The following is a 23,190-nucleotide window of genomic DNA, read 5'->3' as shown; positions in this document are numbered from 1 at the left end:
GGGAAAGGCACGGAATCCATGCAGGCTTTTCAATGGTACCATGTGACCTTATTTGGGGGGGGTGTAACCTTTTCTAATTAAGACACTGATACTCGTAAATACTCCCCCCCACACACTGCCTGCTGGAATACTTCCATGTTGCTCACACCAGAACAACAAAAAGTCCAGGAGCTGAACAAGAGGCCTAAAAATTACTATAGTCAAAGAGTATTTTAGTATTGGTTTCTAAATTTGCCTCTCATGATAATTCAAAGTCTTTTACCCACGAATGTAAATATTTGGGAATACAAATACTGACTGAATGTAATATACCTGCACATGCAATCTAGTATCTGCCTGATAACAGTAATAGTCCAAATATGTGAAATGTTCGCAACTAAATTATGTAGATTAATTCCAGGTCTTAAGGTTCTCATATAGATCTTTCATACTGAAGTTCCCCATCACCTGGCTTAACTCTTTGTTTTCCAAACCCTGTGTCTAATCTAAGATGAAGTCTGTAGATATAATACATTTCGGAGTCTACCTCTAACACTTGTTATTTTATAGCACTTCCAACATCAATTGATTTAACATGCAACTTGGAATCTTTGGAACAATTGGCCACAGAGTTAGTTTGAATAATTATGGCCTTTCAGGGTCAGTTCTCTTCAAATTTAACTACTCAAAATACACCATAGGCCAACTCACCTACTGCTAGCATCAGTTTCTCAAAGTCTCCAGACAGCTCTCCCCGGATGCTTGAATCAATAGGCTTGCCTGCAATTTTCAGATACTCATCGAACACTAAAAAGGAAAGAGGAGGACAGGCTGATACATACATCAAATCACAGCTATATCCAAGGCACTGGAGTACTTTGTTCCAAAGAATCTCAAATATCTGGTACAGAGCTACTTAATTAGCACAATAACGAAAGCCATGTATGCTGTCCTGAGGTCCTCGCAGGAATGGCAGGACCAATATGTGAGACAGCCAACATAACCTGAACATACTATTGAACATTTCTTCAGTATTGCATCGTGTACATGGAGTCGCTGAATGAAATGGGTCAGGTTCTCTTTGGGCACCTTACAGCCTACAATTCTGTTTGAGGAGTATTAAAGGCCTCCGAATACTGGCAGATCTCTAGATTCACTAGGTGCAGTATGATAATTACCAATAGCTTGGCATTCCTTGTTACTCTTGGCTGTGACCTCTCACTGATAAAATTCAGATGGCGAAAATCCTTAGGCTAAAGACTTGCACTTTCTGCATTTTAAAAATGCCATGAATAGTGATGGCACTAACACCACCAACTCGGTATTACATAACAGCCAACTTTTTATGATAAGAATAAGAAACCTCACAGACATTTCAATCTGCAGGGACATTAAGTGCAACAACAAAGCAATGTGGATTCTTTAACAAGACAAACCAACAGACAGACTTAGCTGTTGGGGTATAGAATAAGCATCTGGCCCCACAACTTCAAGATGTGAACAGAAGGTCAAGGTATTTGCGTTTTGAAGGAGAGGTCTATGAAGCATTAGCTTACAGATCAGCTCATGATCCAATAAAAATGTACTGGCAGCATCCAATGCAGTTAACATAACAAAGAATGACTTTGGCAAATCATTTACTACTCATCCTACAAGACATAAGCAATAACTTAACAAAAACACTAAATGTTCCTGTGCATCACAGCTAACCAACACTCACTCCAGGAATAATAATAATAATAATAATAATAAGGAGGAGGAGGAAGTTGTGGACTAAGAATCAAATAATTTCTCTGAATGCAGTGCTCACCAAGCCGCAAGTGTTGTTTGCTTCGGCTTCCAAGAATATAGATGAACTGGGCCTCATCTGTACCCCACTTAACTTCCCCGGCATCCAACAGGTCCTTTTAAGAAAGCACAGCACAACTGCAACAGCTTAGGGAGTAAATAGTGAACAGCTGACTAAGTCCAACCTTCCCTCATCATCTTATCTCTGAAGTGTTTAAGAATAATCTTAGAACAGTGATATAATGCAACTCAAGCCAACACCATGGCTTGGGTTCAGACATAATGTGAAACCACCATTTATTTTAACTATGCTTGGCTTGCAAAGCCAGGAATTGGCACACAGTTATTTATGCATATCTTTGCTTGCCTCAACAAATGCCAGTTTCATAGCCTTTGCTTCCCCACCATCACTTCGTCTGCAAAGACTGAAATCTTGAAAAAGCTACATTTGCTGCCAGTCAGCTTCCAAGCTCAGTTCAAAGTGCTGATTTTAACCTTTAAAGCTCTTAACCACCTACATTCTTCCTGGACCACCTTGAGAACATGAGAACATAAGAGAAGCCATGTTGGATCAGGCCAATGGCCCATCCGGTCCAACACTCTGTATCACACAGTGGCCAAAAACCAGGTGCCATCAGGAGGTCCACCAGCAGGGCCAGAAGTCCAGAAGCCCTCCCACTGCTGCCCCCCCCAACACCAAGAATACAGAGCATCACTGCCCCAGACATAGTGGTCCATCAATACCTTGTGGCCAATAGCCACTGATGAACCTCTGCTCCATACATTTATCCAATCCACAGCCTCAACAGATCCCTCTGGAGTGCCTCACAGTCCTCCCCGGTTCTCACCACACTGAACAACTTAGCACCATCCGCAAACTTAGCCACTTCACTGCTTACTCCCAATACCAAATCATTAACAGACGAGTTAAAAAGCACCGGACCTAGTACTGAGCCTGTATAGAAATATTGATTTCTAAAAGCCCCTGCCTTCCCCTGGAATGTTTTGCTGATACCCTGCTGTGCTGTGTTTCCTGTTGAAGCCAAATGGCCTCAATAGCCCTGCCATATAACCCCACATTCTTCATACTTCCATGCTGGCAGAGACCAGATGGCCCTAGCAAACAAGCAAACAGTCACGGACAGAATGAGGTTTGGGGGCCATGTGACCGCGGGCGTGGTTTCCAAAACTTCCAACCTATCCCCTCAAAGCTCCCATGGCAACTAACCCTTGACCACATCCCCTGTCTACTTGTGATTGGCTGGATGGCCACAGCTGATTGTGACTAGATTGGGTTTTTTAATTGTCTGACCCCTTGGAAGAGAGCTCAGAGTTTTCTTGCTCTCTCTACTTGGTTGAATTGCACCTGGGAAATGCTGTCCCCTGTGGAACAAAGACCTCCTTTGTGAGCTGAGCACATGGCTGCATGCTTGCACAAAGATGGAGTTTCTACTGAGGATCCTATGGGATCTAATTGGACTGTATACTTGGACATTCTTGACTATGGATCATCCTGGTAACTATGCATATCTCTTTAATGTTCAGTGAGGGCCAAGAGCCACAAGTTTTCTTATTTTGAAATCCTTCTACTCTATGCAAAGCTCTGACTGAATAAACTTATTCTGGTTTATAACTTGTCTGTATTGTTGTAACTGAATTCTAAGCCTAAATCTTGCAGCGTAACTGGCTACACGCTACCACTGAGTATTAAGAGTGCATCTCTGAGGATGTGCTAGTGTGTTCTGTCTGGTGGCTATTGTTCTGAAATCCAGAGAGCCTACCTCTCTGAGTTATTGTGTAATGTATTGAGCCAGTGTAGAGTTTTCCCCTCATCCCTGGACTGGCCTGGGGGGCAGAATCTATACAGAGCCCTGTGGTACCCCACTGCTTACCACCTACCACTGTGAAATCTGCCCAATTATATTCACTCTCTGTTTCCTGTTAATCAGCCAATTTTAATCCACAAGAGAACTTGCCCTGTTATCCCATGACTGCTGAATTTACTTAGGAGCCTTTGATTATTATTTATTAAATTTGATTTTTAGACTGCCCTCCCCTGGAGGGACCAGGCTCAGGGCGATGTACAACCTAATATCATATTTTTAAAAACAAATTAAAACCAATAAAACACAGCAGTACCAAAGGATGGCATTAAAATTTTCTAACAGTATTACTGGCCTCACAGGGAGGCAGGGAGTAAGAGTACCAGAAAATATGGAGCCATCACTGTCCTCAACCAAATGCCTGACGGAACATCTATGCCTTACAGGCTCCGTGGAATTGTATCATGACCTGCAGGGCATGGATGTTATTCAGCAGAGACAAGGTGGAAAATGCCCTGGCTCTGGTTGAGGACAGCCAGATATCTCTTGGTCCAGGGACCACTAGCAGATTTTGATCTACTGAGCACAGTGCTCTCCTCGGGGGTATACCATGAGGAACTTTATCAAAAGCTTTCTGGAAGTCTAGGTAAACAACATCTACTGTCCACATGCTTGCTCACCCCCTCTAAGAATTCTAAAAGGTTAGTGAGACGAGATCTTCCCTTACAGAATCCATACTGATTCTTCCTCAATAGCTCTTGTTCCTCAATGAGCCTACTAATTCTCTCCTTAATAACGGATTCCACCATGTCCAGTATGAGCCTTCGAGACAGCTATGCTTGCCACTACAGGGGCTGACTTCAGTCCCAACCGCAAGGGAGGCTATAGGATGGTTTCTGCCAGGAAGTGTTATCCGTGGCAACCTTCAGCATAAGGCTGAACTGTTTAGAAGGGCCTCTGGAAACTGGCCTGCTGTTGTACTGATTTTTTAAAAGATCACACTGCTGCTTTTGATGTTTTAATGTTCGTAATTTTATTTATATATTTAGAAACTGCTTTGAGTGATCCCAGAAAGCAATGTATTATATAAATACATCTACGGTATGACTGAATTTGGAACACTATATAGTTCTGTCACCAAGAGAACTGAAAAGGGTTAGAAAAGAGCAATCAAAACCGAGGGGATTTCTAGGGTTTGATCTCTCATGCTTTGTGTACAGATCATGGATATTTTTCTTCCCCTCCCCCACCGAGTAAGTTCCAGCCTCTGGAAAGTTAATGCCTGGAATCATGTAGAGTAAAAGTCATGCAGGTGGATGGTCTGAAGTAAGGAGGGGAAAGGGTGAAATAAGAAAAGCCCTGCTGGATCCAGCACTGTGTCTCACACAGTGGTCAACCAGTTCCTCAACAGGTCCAACAACAGGGCACAAAGGTTGAGGCCTACCCCTGACATTGCCTCTTGGCACTGTTATCCAGAGGTTTGCTGTCTCTGAATGTGGAGGTTCCCTTTAGTCACAATGGCTAGTAGCCAGCGACAGACCTACCCCGCCATGAATCTAATTCCCTTTTAAACCTGTCATCACTACATCCTCTGGAAGTGAATTCCACATTTCAATCAATCGCTGTATAAAGTTAGTATTCTCCTTCATCAGTGCAACCCATTAACCCATGTGGCTTTTACTCCAATAAGCCCTATGACCCCAGGAGTCAACTCTCTTGGGAATGGAAATAACTATTGGGAGGAGGGAAAATGGTAAAGGTTTACAGCTACCACCACTTTCTGCTGACAGATTGTTGACTCCGAATCTCCATTTATAAGATGGCATGAGAGTGATTTATAAAAGTATACATACTGTGGATAAAGTGGAGATAGAACTTCTTCTCCATTTCCCACATTACTAGACACTTGTGGACACAATGAAACTGATGAGCAGTAGATTCAAGACAGACTATAGGAAGTATAAACATTGCATATCTTTCCTGTGAAATTTACTGTCACATCATATAAAAGTAGCTTTAAAAGGGGACTAGACAAATCGTTAGGTGATAGACTTATTAATAGGAACGGTACATGTTTGGAGGCAGTATATTTCCGAATACCAGTTGCTGGGGATCAGCAGAGGGAGACTTTCTCAATATCTTATTTGTGGCCCTTCCAGGGCACCTGGTTAGCCACTGTGGAAAATAGATTGCTGAACTAGGTGGATCATTGATCAGATTCAACAGGTTCTTCTTACATTCACAACTCCAACACTCTGTGACCTAGGTTCTCATATATGTGGTCTAAATACTCATATCTTAAAAGTTATGGAGGACTTATTTAACAATTACTACCCATATCACAGTGAGTAGGTGTTGCAATTAAACACACAGAAAAATCTGCAAGGAAATATGTTTGAAAGCAGAACTGTCTCTATTTAATAAGCAATCTCGTGAAACCTGGCCCTTACCCTACTGGTTTGGGTTCATAAACAGCAAATAACGATCAATGTCAGAAAAGGAACCAATTCAGGCAATCTGAACCCTCTAATTGAATCTGAAAGGAAAGAAATCTCGAGGGTGGAAGCTGAAATATTGCAGACTGGCACTGCTCAGATTTCAACTGTCTTATGCTAGCAGGACCATACCCTGAAGGATAGGGGCTTTAGGAGAAATTACATCGGAATGTGCAAGAAACATCTGGATCATGATACTGGTCAGATTATCTAGCACTGAAATTTCTTCCAATCCTAGATTTGTTCCAGTACAAAGAACGATTCACTTTTAAGCAAAGTTCTATACCAGTTATGCTCACCTTGGCATCTTGTTCCACTAAGTCTTCACTCACAACATCATCTTCTTCCCGGGTGCCCTGCAGAAAGGACAGTGGATTAATCCCATTAGGACTGTGTGTGAAGTGATAATGGTCACAGAACTGCTTACGGCCCAATATACCTGAAGAAGAACAATTAACATCTTTTTGAAGTGCCCAGAAGTGTCTGTCACAACATCTTCCTCCAGGTCCCTTTCATATGCTGTAGAAAGAAGATTTTTTAAAAATTATCATTTGTATCAGGAGGTACAAGGAAAATTAAGAAATACTTTGTTCATTCTGATGTTTTACCATGCACCCAAGACTGTGCAGTCATTACATTTTCAGCGATCATTTTAAAAGGAAATAGCGAAAGTGCTTAGAGCGCTGGTTAACCATTGAACCACGGTGGTTGTGGTGCTCATTCCAATACACTGCATTACATTACGCTGCAAAACAACTACATAGCAGTTAATCCTGATCCTGCTCATTCTCAATTAAGAAACCAAGTACAAACTTTGGCATTAGAAATGGAGGAAGAAGCAAGGATGATTAGTTTATTCTTGCATAATACAACAACTGATCCTCAACATTAAGCCTTAATTCTTTCGCTTCCATGACATAACAGTAGCTGAAGCCAGCTCAAGACCCAGAGACATGTTGTCATGACCCCAGAGGGGTCTTTGGGTTCCTCCGCCACCACCCTGGATTTATGGTCCCTTGGGAGGCCCAGGGTACCTTCCCAAGCCCCTTTTCAGCCGAGAACACAGGCGTGATTGACCCAGGCAGAGAAAATACTTACACAAAAAGGGTTTATTAAAACAACAGTGGGGCAGGGAAAACAAGACACGGCAAGGTGCTTCAAAAGGGAATAACAGTGTGAAAGGACAAATAAACATAAACTAACGCAGCTACCTGTTTCTACTTCCAGGCCCCAGCCTGCCTAGCACTCACGCTGAGCCCAGTTTAGCTCCCTCTCTCCCAGACCAGCCTGTCCCCACAGTGGGACCAGGCCGCAGAGAGAGAACCGAAGAACACCCTGTTTCTCCTCAGTTAATGGCTAACCGACTCTCCTCACCCAGTTCAACAGTCTCCTCCCAGAAGCTGCCTCTCTGATTCTCCCAATGCCCTCTGGGAGTTGTAGGCCTAGCTGCCTCCTACTGCCAGCCAGGCCTCTTAGGCCGGCTAGGCCGTGCTGGCACAGGCCAGATCATGACACATGTTAAACCCCGTGCCCTCTGCAATCACCATCTTTGTAGGCCTCCACGAGAGCATGGATCTGCTGATTGGTCCGAGAAGCCAGGATTTCGATCAGGCACTTTTCATCAGTCCCAATGCCCTAAAAGTAATGAAATAATTCCACATGAAAAGCAGCACACTGAATACCAAGAAACTAAAAGCCCCAAACAGCTCTCTCTGTAGAATTATATAGGACGAAAAGGTTTCCCCAAAAGTGTTTTTAATTCTCTTGGTTGCTCTGATTGTTTTGTTACCAGTTTATTCTTTACACATTGTGTAATGTAGTTTATAACGTATTTATTGTAAGCTGCTTTGAATGGTTCAACGTATCATTTCTTAAAATAAACAAATATGGCCCTAGCTCTCTTTTTACCTGAAGGGCATCTTTGATTTCCTTGGCATCAAAGTACTCTAAGGGTCTCATTAGACCAACAATCAGTCGCTCAAATTTCCCCGTCAGCTCATATTTCAAGTCTGCAATCAGATCCTAACAAAAATGGGAGAGACAGATGAAGAAAAAGACTGACTCCTAGACATGATTTTAGATCAAAATTCCCAAATCATTTTCTTCAGTGAAATACCAATAAAGTTAATAACTCATTGAAACAAATGCTGCTATTAATTGATAAAGTTGGCACTTTACAATGTATTTTAGGTTCACCCTTATAACAGCTACCCCACTCGTGAGGTAGGTCCCTCTTCTTCCTGAGAAACTGGGAACTGAAACTAAGAGGCAGAGATTTGGCCCCAAAGCTAATTAATGAGTCTGCAGCAGAGATATGATGTCCATTTAGAACTAGGTTTTTGGGTCAAAGGCAGCTCTCTAGCTACTGGACTACTGTTGCTTTCAGAAGTAAAACACACACAAAGAACTTATCCACATTAGTCATATCCTCATCTAGTAGAGTACCATCTGTTACAAGGCAAAAGTGATAGCAATAGCATCTAGAATATACATATCCTGATTTACAGACAAGACCCCTCATAATCCTACATTGGCTGCAAATTGAGTACTGAGTCAGGTTTAAGGTTATGGTATCAATCTTTAAGGCCCTATGCAGCTAGGGACCAGCATACTTGCGGCACCGTCTCTCCCCATATGTGCCCCAAAGAGTCTTGCACTCTTCAGACCAACACAGTCCAGCAGTCCCTGGCCGGAAAAACATCCGCCTTGCCTCGACTAGGAGCCAGGGTCTTCTCAGCCCTGGCCCCAGCCTGGTGGAACACGCTCCCAATTGAGATCAGGGTCTCGCGGGATTTATTGCAGTTCCGCAGGGCCTGCAAAACGGAGCTATTCCACCAGGCCTTTGGCTGAAGTGGCAGATGTCAAATAACGTCGGCCTCCCCTGCTCAAGCGACCATGGTGCTATTTACATCTTGGGCACTTGGATTGACCTGTTCAAGCACTCTGCCCTTCCTGTCATGAGCTCAGCAGACATTGAAAGAAGAAGAAACTATTTGCTGAGCTGCCAGTAGATATTTAAATTAGTTGACTAAATTTTAAATTGTTTTATTTAATGTTTTAATGTATGGTTTTATTGTTGGATGATAACATTGTAAGCCACCCTGAGTCCACTTGCGGGGTAGGGTGGAATAAAAGTCTCCTAAACAAATAATAAATAAATGCAATATGTATGCCCCCCACATACCCCATACTCACCCAGACAGAAACAGCCTTCTCTTTACTACACCGTGTTTGGAATCTTCATGACTAATCTGAGATATTCCTATTTGCTTCCCAGCAGTGCAATTTATTAACTTTTAAGGTGCTATCGTGCATTCCAGAATCAGCGTAATCTGCGCATTCCAGAATCAGTGTAATCTGCACATAATAATTTTTTGTATATACTTCCAAGGCAGAACAATGAAGACTTCTCTCCCTTTCTCAAGATTACCTTTCCATAGAGAGATTTGTAGGCATGGCAAATCTCAATTCTTTGTTTATTGCTTCTGGATGTTATGAGGTCAAGTATGGCTTCTTTGTCACTACCTAGAGAACAAAGAAGGCTCAGTCATACTTAAGACAAGAACACCTTATAGCATTTACTGGAATCTCCTTTGGAATGTCACTTTGTGTTAGATTTCCATTTTCCTTTATAACTGAACTGACAGAACAGGGAAATCATTGACATCCAACACACCACCTTCCACAGTTATAGGAAGAAATAAGGAAGTGAGAAGTAGTGTGAGATGCCAGTTGCATTTAACGTTTGCAAGTTCAGATGGGTAGCCCTGTTGGTCTGAAGCAACAGAACAAAATTTGAGTCCAGTGACACCTTTAAGACCAACAAAGATTAATTCTGGGTATAAGCTTTTGTGCACATGCACACTTCATCAGATACACTGAAACAGTTTTCACTCACCAGATGGTACATGACTCCATCTTTACTGCATTGTATGAGAGTGGCCTGCTCCTTTCTCTGCTGATAGGAAAGACCACATCTGCTCTGGGCCCAATGCATACAGCCCTGGGTAAAAGGGACCCAGTGCCATGTTGGGGTCCTTCCGCAAGGCCATAAACACATAGAAGGGAAGGCCTGCTTGCTCTGACGGGTAGCCCATCCCTGCATCTCCTCATGGCCCCTCGGGATTATTCGGCATTGGTTCGACTGTGCTTCCCCAGGCCATGTTCATGTGTGTGGGGTACCTCTCAAGTGGGCTCTCCTGCCCAACATCCATCCCACGTGGCTCCACCGTGGTCTGCAAGGTCAAGCCGAGTCTTGTGGCTGCTGTGCTGTTCGTGCCTGCTCCTCCATTGATCTGTGCAGTGAGGAGGCAGTAACCTGAAGCTTCAGGTTGCCCTCTTCGAGCAGCTGGCCTCACCACCTCTGGTAAGCTCTCTGTGGCTGTCTCACTGCCTCCCGAAGCTTTGGGTGGGTGGGGCCTCTTCCTGGCTTCCTTCTTCCTCTTTCCAGACAAATTTGTTAGTTTCGTAGCTGCTGTTGCTGCTGCGGGAGCTCGTTTGGCTGGACCCTGCTCCGTTTCCATGGTCCTAGGTGCTTGCAAGCGGAGGCTTGCCAGGAAATTATCTTCTTCGTCTTCTCTCTCTCCCCCCTCCCCTTTGGCTTTCTTTAAGTCTTCTTAAGGGCGTCTAAAGTTTTTTAGAACTTTCTAAGGCTTTTCTCAAATTTTTAAAAGTTTTACTTGGAGTAGAGTTCTAAGCCTTCTACCTGAACAGTAGGGCAATCCAAACTGGAGGGTCAGACTATGATCTCTCCAATAGGGGCTCACACAAAATTTGCATAGCCCTACTGTGATCTAACTAGCTTGGATTACTTCCCCCTACTGAAGAAGAGGTTTGCCTACAGGTTTCTCAGTTTTCTAATTCTTGATGTTAGATCTGTGTCCATTTATCCTTTGGCGTAGGGTTTGACCTGTTTGCACTATGTAGCGAAATGAAGGGCATTGTTGGCATTTAATAACATATATAATGTACCCAGAGTGAACTTTGCTGGTCTTGAAGGTGCTTCTGGACCCAAACTTAGTTCTCACATCTGTTTGTTAATTGTATTTGTATGCTAATCTGCTGCCATTCACAGGTTTTAACAACTGCTTGAAGCCATGATCCAACATTGGCATCTCTTATGTTCTTATGTTCTTATGCACCTTGACTCTAAATAACTCCTCCTGGCAGCTCCCCCCCCCATATGTAAGGCTTGAGGAAAACTGTTTCAACGTATCTGAAGAAGTGTGCATGCACACAAAAGCTTATACTTTGAATAAAACTTTGATGGTCTTAAAGGTGCCACTGGACTCAAACTTTGTTCTTTTGCAAGTTCAGTTAGTCTAAATTTTATCAGTCTTGCTCTGAGCCTTGGAAACTACTTGATCAATTTCAAAGAATGGGTTCATATCTAACCCTTTCTCTGCTGTGCATGGAAAATGTCCTCGGACTCTCCCCCCCGAACTTTTCAGCTGGACTAAAAATACGAATAGCAAGAAACACTTTAAAAATGGCATTCTATTTTTCACTGTTTTACACCATGAAAGACCAAACATGGGAGACTTGTGCCATACATGACACAAGTGGCAGCAGCTTCTGCAGGCTCGGGGAGGGCATGGGACCTGTAGCACTGAGCCACGTTTACCCTCCTGCCAGCCTTTCTAGTCCTACATGGCTTTCTACTCCTTGGCTTAACAGAATAGGGGCACAACATGCATTTAAGCTGAAGAGCGGCCATTTCACGTTCTACACTTAACTACACAATGAGAAGGTGATAACTCAGACCTGAATGAACGAAAACAACATGCTGTCCATTTCTCCACACATTCTTTACTGCCTTCTCCAGGAGAGAAACAAAGACAGCTAACGTTATTATTACCGCCATCTGTTGCTTGGCAGCTTTTGTTGGCAGAACAGGTGACAGATTGCAAAGATGACAAGACTCCCGGTTAGGAACACAAAATTTTTAGATCAGATCGACAGATTACAACAACTGTAGAACATACCAAATCCTTTCATAGCAGTATATAATGCCTCAGCATCCTGGTTGGCATCAAAGTTTGGGAAATCCTTCACAGAACCCCTATATTTTCCGGTCTGGGGGGGGGAGAGAAAGAGAAACTAGACTATTACCAGTGACATGATCTAATACAGAAACAATATACTGTGTGCAGAATATAGATATTAATGCAGTCCCAGTGGCTGCTCTACACTCATAAAGTTACCTTTTAGAGATTTTCCCAAAGTTCACGCATCGTCATTAATTAATTAATTAAAACATTTATATCTTGCCTACTCCCATGGCCCAAGGCAGCCTACAATCAATACAATAACAATCAAACCTGAATTCTCCCTCCACCTAATACCACACAATAAAATGCAACTGCAACTTGCGCTCCATTAAAAGCTGTGGGTGAGTAAAGCAGCCCTGCAGAACCTCCTAAGAGTTTCCAAGGATGATGCTCCACTCACCTCCTCAAGGAGTTCATTCCATAAAATGGAAGCAACTGCAGAAAAAGCACAGGCCCTTTTCAGGATAAGCTGATTTCCCAGTTCAGGCTGGCCAGGTTTAAGTTGTGCTGAAGGTGGCTTAACTCATACAATACCAAAAGATATTCATTAAGTGTCAGGATCTCTTCCAGGTAAGATTTTGGGACTATGACAAAAAGACCTCTGCAACTAGAATTTCTGCAAGAGTTCGATCTAATAATATGTGGCAGGTTTACTCTTGTATTAACATGGGAAATGAGACTTAGATGATCAGACCGTTCGGTGTTAGGCATGAAGGTATACTGTAGACCGGCGACCAAGGGCATCTGATGGTCTACCCCAAGAACTTCAAGGATGGAACAGTTAACTTTGCCAGATACATACAACCCTTTCCCATCCCAAATGAAACAGTACAGGAGCACAGTAAAGGCTGAAGGCATCTATTTCAGAAGGAGGCAGCTGCTTGCACACTGCCATCTGCACTTCATCTTTAAGCTGCTCCTTGACCCCCCCCCCCAAGAATGCACTGGGACCCTAGAATCCATCCTACAGAATTATGAAGGATGTGTCCACATAGTTCATTCCCTTTCCACATGCACCTCAGTGGACTATCTCCTGGCATGAGCACATGGGGGCTGCATGAAGAAGCAGAGTGTGACAAATACTGCTAGGAATGATTTCCGTGAGGGCAGCACTTAGTTCCAGCTTTTACATTCATGGGAATTACTGTGCTCTCCCATGTCCTTCCCTTCTCAGTTTCACGCTGCCTGTTCTGCACAGTTTGTCTCCCATCTCATTTTGGGAGCTGCTTGCATTACATGGTGTGAAATGTACAGGCTAAGGTCTACAGACATTTTTAAAAATCACACACATATAAGAAAAGTTAATTCTTTCTCTCCTTAGCCCTTCCCCCATGTCTATGAGTCATCCTGACTTCCTGACAGAAAGCCAGAGGCCTTTAAGTTATAAATAGATAAGCTGCTCTGCCCAGAATTCTACTCATCTATTCAAACTAGCAACATCTCACCATGCCGATGCCATGCTTGTGCATCCTCCTCTTCTTGAAGACTCTTTACCACACACGGCCCAGAACCCAAACTCTTAGGTTAAATCATCCCTTCCTTCACACTACCAAGTCTACAGCTACCCCTGCGGCCTCCATTTTTACACAAGAGAGAAAGAACAAGATGAGTCACTCCGGACTATTCCTCTCACTCTGTGCTGAGGGTCAGCAGCAAGTCACAGCAGTGGATTTTGTCTTGGTAATATCTTCTACACATGCCATAATGGTTTTGTGGAGTGAGAGAGATTTCCTGCCAGCTTCCTATACCATTTCCATGTATGCAACAAGTCTATGTAGCACATTGGCTTTTACACAGTACAAGCAGGGCTCCTGCAAAGACTTGCAAGAGGGCATCTCATTTCCTTCTTCCCCCACTATTTCTTCTGTCCCTTCCCTGGCAGCCCCCATAACCTCTCCCCTTTTCCTCTGTATCTCATCCCCATACTATTTAAGTAAATTAAGCTGAGATTTTGCTTCCATAGCAGACTGGGGATTCGAATCCAGGTCTCCCAGATCCTAGTCTGTAATTCTAACCACTGCACCACACCAGGCTTGGGTGAATCAGGCATGCTGCATGGCAGTAAGTTGCCCAGTGGTTGCCGCCAGGCTTGGCCCTGATGAGTCCTTCCTCAAAGGCCAACTGCCCTGGAAAGGGCCCTGGCCCCTCCCCTTGCCTTCTGGTGACAGAAACCAAGGCCCAACAATGCTGTTGTGGTTGCATAGCAGCAGCCACTGAAGCCATCCATTTCTAAAGCTACAGACACTCTTATCATTTTGGAGTGTTTCCCCTTTTTTTTTTAGATTTCAGATTTTTCTGCCAAGCTGTGTTTCTTTAGATCCGACTTGTTCATCCAGGGCCTAATCACCAGATTTAAGCATCCACAGATGGTGCAAGGTTGAGAATCAGATTTTATGACAAGCAAGGGACCCACAAGGACTTGTGTAGGAGTTCTCATTTTCGCCTGCCACACTGTTTTACTTTTCCTTCCTTAAAAGTCCCCATAGCCTCCTCCATTTTCTAGCTTCCTTCTCTCCTTTCCACTCAACAGTCAACCTACCTTTATCTGCCCCGCCCCATCTTCAGCTTTCCCTCCTTCTCCCCTGGCAGCCTCTACCTAGGAAAACCATGGCCTAGATTTAAGCGCTCTCAGATTTGGCAGGGTTAAGAATTAGACTATATGGTATTTCCTACTTTAGACATGCAACATTTTCTCAATTTATTTGTTAAATGTAAACCATTCTGGCAACAATTTTGCTGTAATGTGTTAATACATTATTTAAAATGTCGATGTTCTTATTGCTATAAAGTTTAACCGAGTATCCAAATATGGTGGTAGTCCAACCAGCTGCGTAGTTCAATCAATTGTGTTTGAGACGGTTCTGTCCAAATGAATACATTTTCTTCTGTTTACTCCTTCTGGGAACTTGTTTTCTACCTTCAACTTTCATTTTCTCCTACTTCTCATATGGCAAAAATTAAGATACAGGGTGCAGCAGTTGCAGGTCTTCCTCACGTGTTGGGCATTCTTGTAACTTTTCTTACAGAAAATGAAGACATCTCTATTTCTAAATCTCATAAAATGCCAAATAGTATATAACAGGAAAGTACTGCATATACTAACATTCCTCCCCAAATTTCTCTTTCTTCCCCAAAAGAAGGAAAAGCCTTTTTGCCATGGCTTCAAAATTTCTGGAAATTTTACAGCTCTTGTCTCTCTCCATTTCACCCTTTCGATATGTAACTTGCACTTCCATCTTTAATGCAGCAGCTACACCCACTCGTGGATCCAAAAAAGGCTCAGGGGCACAAACTACCCTCCTGCACAGACAGTAATAACAGCAACAGCTGTGTGTGGATTTCTTTAACAGGGGATTTCCACCAGGGCTCTGTTGCAATACTCATCAGGGACTCAGGACTAATAGTACTGTCAGTGAGAGAGGTGGATCTATTGTACTGCATTTCATGGGAAGGCTTTTCTTGCAAAGTTCTATGAACATCACTAACTTTGGGAGAGATTGTACAAGAATGGTATTTTCAGCACACCTAGCAATAGTCATCTGACAAACAGGCTGATCTCTTGGAACACAGCAACATGTTTCAAAGCTGCTTATATAAACACGTTTGACCATTCTCCAGATGTGAAAGTGGGCTGGCATGGTCAGGAATGGAGTTCTAGAAAGTTCTATGGTGTTCAGGTAAAATATTTCACCCACACTCATGACTATGTTTAGGCTGAAGACAAGCAATAGCAGAAACTTGTTGCTAGAGGAGCCTGCACTCATTCCATTCTACTTCTGGTAAGAAGGTTGTGTAGGTTTTTATATTATTTCGAAACCACACAAAAGCTTTCTGTACAGAGTTAACTGTGGAACAACAGAAATACATGCACACACCATGAGAACTGAATCTGCTCTCAAACTGTCTCAGTTCTCCTAAGGTGCATTCACTGTACATGTAAGCAGGGCTCAGTGTGGTTTTTCCTACTGTCATTATTCCATGTCATTATTCCTCAAATAATACTAATTCTTGTTCCCAATCAAATGCTCATTTTCCCTTCACCTCTCCCTCCCCATTTTTAAAAACTGAATATTTGTTTGTAACTTAAAAAATAACTTGTAAACACAAAAAGCAGCTTCGAGAAGGGGAGGGGGAGAAAGGTGGCTTCATGGTTCTAAGGACAATCTGTGGCAATCAGAATCAATTCGCACGTGCATCAGTAAATCTAAGGACATCCTGCTGAGAGCGGCAACCAAAAAAAACGCATTTGAAGTATCTCTGGAAATATGGAACTCTGTTCTAAGACAATGGTCCACTGTGAACGTTTCAGATTCGGAGACTACGGCATATGATATACTTTCCATGCCTCGGCAGTCCCCTCTAATGTAAACTGCGCAGTCACCCATGAAGTTCCACCTCATCAGGTTTTCAAGGCAAGAGATGAGCAGAGGCAGTTTGCCATTTCCTTCCTCTGTACAGCAGCCCCACTCTCCCTTGGTGGTCTGAACTTGCTTAGCTTCCAAGCTCTGACAACATTGGGCTAGTCTGGGCTGTTAGGCCCTTCCATCCTTCAGTTTACACAAAGGCTCTGAACTACCCTTCTCTTATTGAATCTCACAAAAAACAGAAACTGATTCCCATCCTTTAGAAGGGATGGCCAGTGAGGCAGCAACAGCTGAATTCTCTGTGGAAGTCACACACATTTCATAACGCCATGGCATCTCAGATTCAGAGAGAGGGAAGCAAAGATAACTTTGAATCTGGAACTTAGGAAACCATTTGAAAGAGGCATGCTTCGCTATACCTCCTTGAGTCAATCCTGTTTCAAATAGGTCACTTTTTGATTTGGAATAAAAACAAAACACAGACACTTTCATGGTAAAACCCACTCTGAGCTAGAGTATGGGGCCTAGCAAAGTTACTTGGGCCCAGAAGGTCTGACGTATTCCTCAAAAAAGAAATGGTGATTCAGAGAACATGGCTCCAGCATATATCTCAATAAGCCCTGTGGCAATCATCCTTAGAAGTCTCTCCTCTCCTCCAGGGTTCTGAATCAATCCTTGTGATTTAGGCCTTATGCAAATCTAAGCGACAGCCAATCAGAGCCCATGGTACTCTACTGGATGGAAACTGCGGGGGAGGGGGGACCTCAGTTTCAGTGGGGTAAAGAAAAACATCTTTTTTTCTTCTTTTTTTTGGACAGGGATTTTAGCCAGGATTTTATTTGGCTTTCAATTAGGGTTTAGAGGTCGGCTTAGGGAAGAAAGCTTATTTCAGTGTGACAAACAAGCATCCTGTTAAGGGCCCATCATTTCTAACTGGGGTGTCTAGGCTTCATGTTCTGTGTGGGAAAAGAAAAGTCTTGAACCTGCTGAGGTAACGTGTCCAGAAAAAACGGAATCAACTCTCCCTTCAGAGATCTGACCATTTTACTTGATATACTGAAGTCATCCACACATAAGTTACCCTATTAAATGCTTTATTTTCTGTTGAATAAATTTTTGCTATTCATCTCCATCTGTGTCTCATCTGTCCAGCCAAAGATCTAGAAAAAAGTGATTTTATTTACCGCACAAATAAGTACTACTTCGATCTAGCAAGTTTCCAAATAAGAGACCTTTAGAGAGTACACAGCTTACATGTGCCCTCCTTTTTTTTAACCGATCGTGGACAGGTGGGGTTTAAAGAATCTCTAGGAGAGGCCAGAGTGGGGGACTGGGCATTTTTTAGTCCAGAAGGCTATAGTCTCAGAGCCCCCTCCCTCACCACAGGCCCCCAACTTGAGATCACTTGCAGCTGGCCTCCTGGACACTAGCTATGGGAGTCTGGAAATTCAAACTACATCTACTTTAAAGACTGGACAAACCATGCCTTTCTTTCTGTTTCCTTCCCTTCTTGCCCCCCCACCCCAAAAAAACCCCATGTCTGTTCTTCTGTGTCTAGGTTCTACACCACAGAGATTTCATTTTGGAGACTCTAACATACATCTGCTTTCTGTTTAAAACCAAGGCTTGTCTGCAGAAGGAAAGAATGTAAACTGTGCTTGGGAATCTTACTACCACACAAAGCCACAAAAGGCAGAAGGCAAAGCCGCCTTCTTTTTTCCATTTGAAACCAAGCTAGCTACATGAGAAGCAGAGTACAGGAATGTCAAGCATCATAATGGCCTCTCTCATTAGAAATTACAGTTTGGGAGTGAAGGGGACTTTAGTTCTCTGTTAAAAGAGAATCAGCAATCCCTTTCTCACCTGTTCACTGTAGTTGTACTTGGTTACTGGAGCCAGACAATAAGTTAGGTAGGTAATCACAACTGGAATGACAATACGACTTTGGCTATTGTTACCAACTCTAACAAACCCAGGACTTTAAGTGAGTAAGCCCCAAGTACTGAGGCTTGTAACCATGGGAAGCAGTTGGGGGCAAACTCCACCAATATATGATATGCTCCATCTTTGAATTTTCAGATTTCTTTAAAAACAAACACTCTCCAGCCCTTTTTGTTGATTAGTTATAAGGGAAAATACCTGTTGGTGGGAGTTGTCACTTAACCCCTTCCTGGCCCAGTTCATTCAGACCTGGTCCCAGCACCTCTGCTCTAAGGGCCCCAAGGCTGCTGACTTGTTTCTGTTCTCTTGAATATCCACAGTGATAAATGAGACTCTTGGCAGAAAACTGGAGTGGAGAGTATATTGCTTTGGAGTGTCTTCTTCTCTTTACAGTGGGAAATTTGTGTCAGAAATAGGTGGGGTGAAACACAAACCATCTTGCTGTAGCATTCCTCTGTTAGGGAGCGCATGCCCCTGACCATGAGCAGAATCACAGAATCATAGAGTTGGAAAGGACCTCCAGGGTCATCCTGTCCAACCCCCCGCACAAGAATGCCATGGCCCCACTGAGCCCCACTGCGATTAAGGTGGAGCCCCACCACGGCTGGGTCGAAGGCACCATAGCAGGAGTGCTGCTCTGTGCTGGCGCTGGTGGCCAAGAGCCAGGCAGCACAAAGGAGAAGACCGGCCACGGCCTTCCACCACACCATGCTCCCCTCGCCTCCCCTGGTGCAGCAGCAGCAGACGGCCAGATCCACTCTCCTCTGCCTCCCCCCTGGGTCTACACGGCCCACCTGAGGCTCGCCCTCCCACGGCACCCAGCCTCTCACCTCAGGGCCAGAGCCCTCAGAGGCTGCCTTATGTGGCAGCAGTGCCCAGACAAGCCGTCCATCCCCAGTCAGGTCCCCATGGCCAGGGGCACCCACAGGGGGATGAGGAGGGCAACTGCAGCATCCAGCACGGGTCAGCCAGCTGCTGGGGGGGGTGGCAGCTGGGCAGGCCATGGCAGGGCTATACACCTGGGTACCCAGCTTCTCTCTGCCCCTCACGCTGCCCTTTCCTAACGGGGGGAGGGGTGATTTAATTTAATTAGTGGCATCCCCCTAGCACCCCAGTGCCCACCCCCCGAAAAAAATCCTGGCTACAGGGCTGGCAAAATACCTTTTACTCTATAATGAATAACTACTGCCAAGTTCGCGACCTCAAAACCATGTTCCCTCTAAGCTGTGGAGTCTTGTGAGCAAAAATTCTAATTTGTGAGCTACTGGCATTAAAGTTGTGAGTGAGCGATTTGGCTGCTGCATAAACCAGTTTGCTCTGAATCCATCCTTCCTGAGCTAAGACAAGAATGTGTGAGCCAGAGGCTAAAAACCTGTGAGCTAACTCACACTAACTCAGCTTAGAGTGAACACTGCTCAACCCCCCCCCCCAAAAAAAATCTAATATTAGGGTTAGAGGACTGAAGAGGAATAATGCTTAGACAGGTTTAAACTGCAGAACTTCCACAACAGAAAAAGAAATACTTCACTACAGAAGGCCAAAGGGTTTGAGGAGGCATAATTTCCAGCCAGTCTTAAGCCTAAAGGAATAAGGAGGATCTTCAGGAGGATTTGTGCAAAGAATCATCACTTCTCCGAATGCCAAGACTGTAAACAGAATGCCTTTCCCTCACTACACAGTAACCAGACATAGCAAGCAGACCTATTATCAGGGGAAAGTTTCTAGGTTGGAGAAATTATTTGCATGCAGGTACAACTCAAATCACCCATTTTAGCAATTAAAGTACTAATTGTTATCTTTTCCTCCACCCCCAGCTTCCCCAAAACAGCTTTGAATCATACCTGCAATCTTATGCCGTGCCTAAGAGAAGAATGTAGGTACACTATTTAAATCAGCAAAGAATTCATAAGCAAAGCACATGTACCTGGACAACTAATGGGATGTCATATTGAAGATATATGGGTTCTTCCAAGACTTCTACACATGCCTGCTTGGGATACTTATTGCACATGCGAATTGGGAATGGAAAGCAATAATTCACACTAAAAACTCAATGAGATTTTATATTTCGTACATAATTCTCCCCCCTCCACCCCCAGTTGGGTAAGCAGCCTATATCTTTGAGGGCCTGAAGCTACTCCAGAAATGAAACATGTCTTACCTTTCCTGCACCTGACATGGCGTCTAGACTGATGAAAGCAGAGGAAACGGGGGATGCTGCAAAATAGGAGAAAAAAATTAACCGGGTTACTCCTCCATTTATTTCCGCAGCTGAAGAATGCTCCTCAGTGATGGTTTTACATGAGAAATGATCGGATTTGAGCTTAATTGGAATACACATCATGCATCTCGAGTAAACAAGCCCCGATGTTAAAGTGTTGCCTCAGTGCTAAAGAAATGGCATTCATCATGTGTTCAGAGGAACCTGGCTTCAGCCATCCTGAATGTGCAAAGAAAAACAGTACTGTAGCAGTGTGGCTTTCAAGTAAAGCACCAACTTGGATTTTAAGCTTTTCTTACTATACAAATGGCCTCATCATGTGTATCCAAGCTGGAGGGGGGTTTCAACCTTTTTATGCCTGCAGGCACGCTTGGAATTCTGATACAGTGTGGTGCGAGCAGCTATAAAATGGCTGCCACAGGAGGTGCAGCCAGCCACTAAACAAGCTGCCATAGCTCACTCTTCAGTTACATAGTATAGACCTTTGTGCTATTGTGACTGCTGCCGCCAAAGCAACTTAAAAAAAAATATGCACAGTCAATCAGATCTCCAAAGGCTAATTAGAAGCCTTGTTGGCAAAAGCCTAGTCCTACCCACTTTCTAAAAAACACTTGGCAGGCACCTGGAAGGTTGCCACTGGGTGCCATGGCACACACAGGCTCTCCATTGGGAACCTCTGGTCTAGAGCATTAGATCTGTTCACTGGCTGGGGACTAGCCAACGGAAAAGCAGATAGCTAGAATGTGCTTCTCTCACACATTTCGCAGTCAGTACTCTCAGTCTAGCTGTACAGATTGCATGCAAATTCAGTACAAGTACAGTTCTAAAGAAGAAGGGAGCCAAACCATGAAGAGGGATTCTTGTACAGGAAAAACAGTTCTCAGATCCATATCCTAGACTTCCTGCTGTCACATTATCCTATGAAAGACCCAATCCTATGGACATTTACTCTGAATTAACTCCCCATTGAACTCAATGGGATTTCCCATTGATGTCCTTTTGGATTACTGCCCATGGGAGTTCACGAAAACCATGATTTATTTAATGAGCACAGCACCACCAAAATGCATGGTGTGTTAAAGAATACAAGACGAGGGCTTCCAGTTTATGGTGACACGCAGGCAGACACATCTCCCGGACGTCCTGGGGATGTAAACTGCACACCAGTGTGTGGGAGGGGGCTCGGGGTCTTCGGACGAGGACTCCCCCTCTGAAAAGGGGGTGGCTGCCCCCAAAAGCTCATATAAACTGAGGATTAGAAAAGGCAAGAATAAATAAGGGCTGAAGGACTGAAATAAATGCCTGAAAAAATGTTGAAATAACTTGGGGATGCTCTGGGAACTTCTTTAAACAGTTAAAGAGATGGTTAAATGATAATTAATCTAGCATAAACAACTAAATTCATTGTATTATTAGTAGCTTTTTGAAAATAGCATGGTGATAAGCTGATGTATTGATCTCCTACCCTTGGGTTTTTAGTTAGTTCTGGGTCTTTTCTCTTTTTTCCTTAGATGTAGTTCCCTTCCCTATATTTTCTGTTGTAGTTTTGTAGTCTGTAAAAAAAAATCAATAAAAACCTCCCAGGGGGATGAGAAAAAAAAAGAATACAAGATGATGAGTCCCTGCCCAGAGGAGCTTACAAGTTAAAATTCACCGTAAGGAAGACAGAAAAGGGGGGAGAAAAGTTTGATAGAGGGATAAACAGGAGAAGAATATATGCTAATTTCAGTTCTACATGTTTAGGATTAGAGGATTAAGAAATTATGACAAGCTTTCACAGAAAAGAGGGTTCTGAGGAACGACCTGAAGGAAGCCAAAGAGATAACTGGGTAGCAGTTCTAGGATAAGCGGCAGCAAGGCAGAAATTGTGTCATTTGTGGAAGCTGGAGATCTATGAATTGTTGAGGGTGGAAGAAATGGACTGAAGTACAGAGCTAATAACATAAGAACATAAGAGAAGCCAATGTTGGATCAGGCCAATGGCCCATCCAGTCCAACACTCTGTCACACAGTGGCCAAAAATACCAGGTGCCATCAGGAGGTCCAGCAGTGGGGCCAGGACACTAGAAGCCCTCCCACTGTTGCCCCCCTTACAGAGCTAATAACATAAGAACATAAGAGAAGCCAATGTTGGATCAGGCCAATGGCCCATCCAGTCCAACACTCTGTCACACAGTGGCCAAAAATACCAGGTGCCATCAGGAGGTCCACCAGTGGGGTCAGGACTCTAGAAGCCCTCCCACTTGACCCCCCCCCAAGCACCAAGAATACAGAGCATCACTTGCCCCGGAGTCCCTATCTATACCTTGTGGCTAATAGCCACTGATGGACCTCTGCTCCATATGCTTATCTAATTCCTTCTTGAAGCCATCCATGCATTTAGCCACCACCACCTCCTGTGGCAGTGAATTGCATGTGTTAATCATTCTTTGGATGAAGAAGTACTTCCTTTTATCCATTCTAACCCGACCGCTCAGCAATTTCATGGAGTGCCCACGAGTTCTTGTATTGTGAGAAAGGGAGAAAAGT

At 43.8% G+C, this 23,190-nt stretch overlaps 1 protein-coding gene across 2 annotated transcripts in view; it reads right to left on the bottom strand.

The window, feature by feature from the left end:
- The window catches only part of ANXA6 (annexin A6), a 68,364-nt gene that overhangs the window by 36,520 nt on the left and 8,654 nt on the right, over positions 1–23,190 (bottom strand). For both annotated transcript variants that reach the window (XM_015425871.1, XM_015425872.1), the window contains exons 2-10: positions 20,602–20,657; positions 12,070–12,160; positions 9,516–9,610; positions 7,994–8,107; positions 7,630–7,720; positions 6,525–6,604; positions 6,385–6,441; positions 1,790–1,883; positions 691–786 (exon numbers count right to left, since the gene is read on the bottom strand). In XM_015425871.1, the coding sequence (XP_015281357.1) occupies positions 691–786; positions 1,790–1,883; positions 6,385–6,441; positions 6,525–6,604; positions 7,630–7,720; positions 7,994–8,107; positions 9,516–9,610; positions 12,070–12,160; positions 20,602–20,619 (736 nt within the window). In that variant the 5' untranslated portion in view covers positions 20,620–20,657. The remainder of the gene's footprint in view (positions 1–690; positions 787–1,789; positions 1,884–6,384; positions 6,442–6,524; positions 6,605–7,629; positions 7,721–7,993; positions 8,108–9,515; positions 9,611–12,069; positions 12,161–20,601; positions 20,658–23,190) is intronic.

This window comes from Gekko japonicus, unplaced genomic scaffold (genome assembly GCF_001447785.1).
Source record: "Gekko japonicus isolate JY-2015 unplaced genomic scaffold, Gekko_japonicus_V1.1 scaffold2607, whole genome shotgun sequence".
Lineage (NCBI taxonomy): Eukaryota > Metazoa > Chordata > Lepidosauria > Squamata > Gekkonidae > Gekko > Gekko japonicus.
The sequence above is the reverse complement of the archived record's forward strand: the minus strand, read 5'-3'. Positions and strand labels throughout refer to the sequence as shown.